This window comes from Belonocnema kinseyi, chromosome 5, assembly GCF_010883055.1.
Source record: "Belonocnema kinseyi isolate 2016_QV_RU_SX_M_011 chromosome 5, B_treatae_v1, whole genome shotgun sequence".
In the NCBI taxonomy this organism is placed as follows: Eukaryota; Metazoa; Arthropoda; class Insecta; order Hymenoptera; family Cynipidae; genus Belonocnema; species Belonocnema kinseyi.
The window spans coordinates 21504295-21511270 of record NC_046661.1 but is presented as its reverse complement, the minus strand read 5'-3'; the positions used below and the strand labels follow the sequence as shown (position 1 = coordinate 21511270).

The window sequence follows — 6976 nt, the reverse complement described above, 5'->3', positions numbered from 1 at the left end:
TCGGGATACTTATAAGATACTACCATGATTTTTTCAGATTTTTTGGTCCAAAAATAAATTAGGCCAAAAACCGGCCTTACCGACCCTCCCCCTTTATTGAAAAATTGTCAAAGTTCATGATGAAATTTTTTAAGTTGTCTTTAAAAATTTTTTATGTTTATAAAAAATTACATTACCTGTCATTGCAAAAAGTTGTAAAATAGTCTACAACGGAAAAAAAATATTTCGCCAAGAAAAATTTTAATCTATTAAATTTATTTATTTAAAAACTAGGGTATTGATATTTCTGTTAAAGTTCATGTATTTTACATTACCAGTACGTCGCATAATAATAAATAATAAGAAAAAGAGAGCTTGAAATTTGGTTCTTTAACTTTTCTAATCTGTAGCTTATGAGGATGGCTTTTTCACAGAGTTTCAACTTGTCGGTTTAACGCAGTGGTTAGCACACCAAACTAAACAGGACCATTAATATTTATATTCAAAGTACTCGAAATCAATTAATATTCAATTTTTAAATACCCTTTTTTCATATCCTTAGTCGTTGAAATTAACCAAAATGAAATGAAATTTCAATTCCTGAAATTATAAATAATATTTGACCGATATGTAGTCGTATAATGATGAATGGATAAAGCAGATGCGTCATAAGAAAAATTTAATGATTTTTTATCAATTTTTGAATTAGCTCCGGTTATAAATAAATTATTATTCAATTCAGTGTTTATCGGTAAAGACTTACGATATATTCTACATTTTCTTAAATTTGAAATGCATAAAATTTTGTTTGCCCTTTAAGACGAGCAGCTAAAAAATCAGGGGCAAACCCAGCAGCTGGTGGGTCTGGGCCGACGGCGAGAGGAAGCTCACAGAATTCGTCACAAAATCCGCTCCCAAATCCCCCACTAAAGCCGCCAGTAAATCCGCCTCTAAATCCGCACACAAATCCCCCAGCAAATCCGACCCCAAATTCCCTACCAAATCCGCTCCCGAATCCCTTACCAAATCCGCCAGTAGGTCCGCCAGTAGGTCCGCCAGTAAATCCGCTACCAAATGCACAGCCAAATACGCCACCAAATCCTGAACACCCTGGATCCGCCATCAGTTCTTTCCTTCTGGAGCAGCTCAAAGAGCAAAAAGATGCGGTGCTGCTACTCCAGAAGGAACTTCAGACGCTAAAAGAGCAAAGAAAGAGAGAACAGCAGAGTTGGGCCAACGAGAGGAGGAAGCTGCAAACTCAAATACGAAATCATGCTCAACAAATCACGCAGGCCCAGACCCAGACCCATTACTGGCAACAGCCACCTTACTTCTCGGCTCCACAGGTGGCACCAAGCCAACATTACTTTCCGTTGCCGCCAGTACCACAAGCTCTTGCCGAATCTAACCAACAGGTAATAAAAAAAATATACAAAAGAAAAATATAGCAGGATGGCCCCTGGACTGACAAATCTGTAACTTTATGATCCAAGGAAAACCCGGGCTATGACAGTGAATTTACATTTTGACCGTGAATTTTACAAAAGGTTTAGAATAAAAATCTGTCCAACTTTCATTTCAAACATCTTTAAAATAATTAGATAAATCGTGATTGTCAATTATTTGATTGTCAATCAAAAATTTCTCATGAAAAACATTTTTAGTTGATTAACTGTGAATATAAATTAATTCATAATTCTTAAACTGAAATTAAACTTTGAAAATGAAAAAGTTTCATTAGTTAAAAAATGTAAATTCTCAACTGAAAATTTATAAACTATTTTCAATTTTGAAATAACTTCAAAATAATATATTTGTACTCAAATTTAAACGAAGTGTCTACGTGTACCAAAGAGATTTGTCTATTTGTACCAGAATTTTGATGCTAATAGTTAACGTTTTAATTTAAGTTGTTTTCTGTATATAAAAAAATTTAATCGTGTAATTTTTAGTCTTCCTTGCCTAAAATTGCTTAAAATGAGATATTTTTGAAAAATGTTTGCTGTATTGATTGATTTTCCAATTTAGATCATTAGGGTAGTAACTAAACCGAGAAATGACAGTGAATTTTATGAGACCGAGAAAACCTGGAAATAAATGTAAATTTGTTTGTTGGCCGGGAATTTTACAAATTTCTAAAAAAAAGTCCTTGAAACTTTTATTTTAACTTCATATTAAACATTTGTAATCAGTAATTATAGAATAAATACACAAAACCAAACTTTGAACATCATAATATTAATTCTTCTATTTAACCAAATTTAATTTGTAAGTTAAATTGTTGAATTTTGATGTATAAATAACAATTTAACACCTATTATTCTCAGAAAAAATTGGAGTAAGTTGATGAGATATTCAGAAGATTTGAAAAAATTAATTTAAAATTTTGAATGATTTCCGTGTAAATAAAACGATTTATCCTTTATTTTAATTAACTAATCTTAAGGGAATATTTGAAAATATTTGTAACAATTTACAAAATTGTCAAAAATGAATGTGGAAGATTTTAAGAAAATTTCTTTAATTTCGCAGAATTAAAAAAAAATTCATTAAAAAAATGTAAAACAGCATGCAGATGTTTCAACATTTTGACATAAAATTTCTAAGCTTTATACGGATTTTTAAACTATTTAATATAAAAATAATTTAGGTTTTAATTTAAACATGGGCCTCTCAGTTTTTTACAAATTTATTGCGGGAACTGTAATTTGTCCAGAATAATAATATTTCTCACTCGGAACCGGCAATTTTCAAATTTTAACATATTTCGAGCTAGTACTGGAAATTTTCGAAAAGGAACAAAATTCTTAATTGGAAGATGAAATTTTTCCATAGAATTCTAATTCTAAGTTGAAGCCGGGAATTTTAAATTTTTAACCAATTCTGAGCTAGAGTTGGAATTTATCCCCGAGAATGACAATTCTCAATGGAAAATTGAAATTTTAAACGAAATTATAATTCTGAGTTGGAAGGAGGTATTTTCGAACAAAATTTAAATTATGAATTGGAACAGGGGATTTTACAAAAAATTCAAATTATTAGCTGGACTGTAAAATTTTTGACCGAATTAAAATTCTTGATTTGAGTAGGGATTTTTTCGACAGCTTTTTATTTCTTTTTCTTTCTTTTTTTGTTAATTTTTAAACAAAGTTATTATTCTGTGTTGAAAAGAGGTATTTTTCGAAATAAAATTAAATAATGTATTGGAACAGGGAATTTTACAAAAAAATTCGAATTCTTACAATTGGTTGAAGTTGACAATTTTCGATCAAAATTAAAATTCTGGAGTGGAACAGGGAATTTTTCAAAAATAATTAAAATTTCTAATTATAGCAGGGAATTTTTTATTCTTTAGCCAATTCTCCGTTGGAATTATAATTTAAAATTGGTTAAATTTAGAAATTCCTAACTTGGCAGTTTGAATGCATTTAATTAAAAAATTTTCAGTTAAAAAGTGTTAGTAGCTTCGATTTTATTTTTGTACATTATTGAGCACTTGAAAACCAAATTTTTGAATGAAACAATTTTTAAACTTGAATTTTTAAAGTTTAAAATTTAAGAGTTTCACTTGAAGTGCTTTCATTTGCAGTTTAGTTTTTATTGCTTCGAAAGGAACTAAGTAGTTATATATGGAGTTAGTTTGGTCACTAAATACGAATTCAAGGTCAAAATTCGAAAATTAAAATAGCTGATCCAATATAGCTACCTCATTTAAAAAAAATCTAATTAGTTGATGGATTTAAATGATAGTTGGTATAGATGGGTTAATTGGGTTGCTGCATATGAATTTAAGTCAAAATTTGAATTTTCGAAATTGTTGATACAATATAACCAGCACATTTTTTAGAAAATCCAATGATTTGGCGGATTTAGATGAAAAATTGGTACCAGAGTTACTTGGGGCGCTGAATATAAATTCAAGTTCAAAATTCAAAATTTCGAAATAGCAGATCCAATACGGCGACCAAGAAATTTAAAGAAATCCTATAAATTTGGCGGATTCGGATAATAACTGGTAATAGCAGGTTATTTGGTTCGCTGAATACGAATTAGAGGTCCAAATTTGACATTTCTAAAAAGCTGATCCAATATGTCGATGATGAAAATTGGTACAGAAGGTTTTGACTTGACGTTGTTAGTTACCTATGACAATGGCTAATGGATTTTTTAATATGGACATCAGATTTGTTTTCAGTGAATCGAAAAAAAACATTTGACACTGCATATACGCTGAAAGCCGCCAATTCTTTGGATTTTTCCAAATTTTGGTTCGCGAGATCGGATCAACAATTCTTAATTTTCAAAATTTGACCCCGCATTCATTTCTATGGATATAAACATCTTTAGAGTACAAATTTTCATCCAAATCCGACAACTCATTAGATTAAAAAAAAAATTGTTTGCCATATTGGATCCGTATTTTTGGATTTTGGAATTCTGTTTATAATTTGTTTATAATTCAGCTCAATTTTGTTGCAGGTTGTTTCATTATTAAAGAAACTCGTCAAGACCCGTAACGCTGGTAATCGGTGCGGGCAGTAAGGAGGAGGGCCAGCACATATCTGACAAAAAAAGGATTGAAACCAACGTAAATATTTTTTGTTCTTTTTTTATTAATTTGTTTTTCTTCTTATTTTCGTGTTATCTTTTTAAAGCAATTTTTAAATTTTCTGTAATAACAAAATATTCCTTATATTTTTGCAGAAGCTGATCCAACAGAAGAACGCATTTTCAATCACATCAAGTGACATCAATTCGAAAAACTGGAAATAATACTATATCGTATATACTTTAATACTATATATATATTACATATACTGTAATACTATGTACTATTTTACTATAATAATATCTCCCTGAATATAAACAATTTAAACAACAAGCATGAAATCAAGTTTTTCTTCTTCTGATTTTAACTTTCAGGTCCCTAGATGGACGAAAATGAGGCGTAAGTTTTTCGAATTCGATTTTTCACTCTCTTCATGTACAAATTTATCTTGTTTGATTTTTGTTTTTTGAAAAGAAATCTTCTCGATAGGCAGTTTATGTATTTAGTTGAAAATTAACTTTTTTGTGGAAAATTCATATTTTTGGGTTAAAACATTAAACTCCTTTTGTAGGAAATTCGTCTTTACCTTGAAAAATTAATTTGAAGAGAATGTTTTAAAAAAATTTTAAACAATCCAAAAGATTTCCAAAATTTTGAAAAAATAATCTTAAAGTTAAAATGATTTCAATAAATTGAAAAAATGTAGATTTTTGATGATTTATAACAAATAACTTTCAAGCTATTTAGGAATTTTTGAAGTTTCTATAGAATACAAAAATTGTTTTACGGTTTGTGGGAAACTTTTATGAAGTTTTCATTTTAGAAAATTAACTTTAGGACAATATTCCAAAAAATTTTTTAAAATTCCAAAATATATATAAAAGTTACAAAAAGAAATTTTTTGGTCATTTACTAATGTCTGGAGGGGGACCCTCACTTCATTTAAGTACATGAGGTATAATATGATTTCACGAATTGAGAGACGCAGGCCCTGCCTACAATCATAAACTAAATTGTCTATGTACTAAAATCCTTCAAATTCTGGAGACAGTTCGTCCTTTTGCTTTAAAAATGTACCTCGTTTAACATTTTTATTGGGAGAAAAGTAATCTTCTTAAAAGAAATCTTATGTATTTGGTTGAAAATCAACATTTTCTTGGAAAATTGATATTTTTTGTTTAAAAAATTAAACCCTTTTCATAGAAAATTCGCTTTTTTTCGAAAATATTTTTAAAAAATTTAGTTAAAAATATAACTGGCTGAAAAATAATCTTTTATGGATAATTAATTTGTTTATGATCATTTAAAAATTACATTTTTCGTAGAGAATTCATATTTTTTTCTTAAAAAATGAACTATTTGATTGAAGATGATTTTTTATTAATTTAGATTTGAAATATCTGTAAATTTCAAAAATATTTTTCGATTTCCTCACGATTCCTAGGAAAGTTATATTTATGCAAACCCTGAAAAAAAGAAAATTTTAAACTTTCATTTTGTTTTCAAAATGATTTTGCCCCGAAAATGGAAAATAATTTGAAATTTGAACAAATATGTATTAAAAGTATTCTTCATGCTAAAAAATTAATTTGCAGAGAATGTTTAAAAAGATTTTAAAACATTGCAAAAGATTTCTGAAGTTTGGAAATGATAGCAAAATACTTTTAAAGTTAAAATAATTTAAAAAATAAAAACATAGATTTTTGAAGATTTGGTACAAATAACTTTAAAACTATTTACGAATCTTTAAATTTCAGTAGAATATAGTCATTTTCTTAAGGTTGGTGGGGAAATTTAAAATAATTTCTTATTTTACAAAATTTATTTTCGGACTATATTTAAAAACATTTCTAAAAATTTCAAGTCTTCTAAAATTGTCAAAAAATAATCCGCAAGCTTTCCCGAATTTTTTTTAAAGATGGAATTTTTTTATAGAGCCGTTTTAAAGTTATGACATTTTTTTGAAAAAAAAACACTTTTATGCATAAAAAAATAAAGTTTACAGATTGGTACTATTTGTTATTATTTTCAAAGGAACCTCATAAATAAATATTCGTGGGGAGGGGTTATATTTTCTAGTTACGCCACTTAATTGAGGTCGACGGAAATTTTGTTTTTACATGGAGGCATCTACTTTATCGACGTTCAAAGTTTATAAACATGTTGATATATACAAACGTTCTTTAGTGCTCTTTATTTTATCTTTCAAATTTTAAACACGATAGCTCAATCCGTGTGGACGCAGTTACGGGGCAACAAAAATGAAAATAATTCTACACACAAATTCCATGAGCGTACTTGGCCACGTCACATCGACCTTATCAACTTTGAAAGTTTCTTTTTTTCTCCGCTAGACATCGCTAACAATTCTCGGAAAATAATGACAGGTTATGTATGTGCAGATACCTATTTGTTGATTTGCAAGGAATTTGCCTAAGGTTATTGTTT

At 28.6% G+C, this 6976-nt stretch overlaps 1 protein-coding gene across 1 annotated transcript in view; it reads left to right on the top strand.

Moving 5' to 3' along the window:
• LOC117173560 (circumsporozoite protein-like) overlaps window positions 1–4521 on the top strand; it is an 18832-nt gene extending 14311 nt beyond the window's left edge. Inside the window, exons 3-4 of the mRNA XM_033362199.1 lie at window positions 820–1394; window positions 4459–4521. Of these exons, the coding sequence (XP_033218090.1) occupies window positions 820–1394; window positions 4459–4521 (638 nt within the window). The remainder of the gene's footprint in view (window positions 1–819; window positions 1395–4458) is intronic.
• The last annotated feature ends 2455 nt before the right edge of the window (window positions 4522–6976 follow it).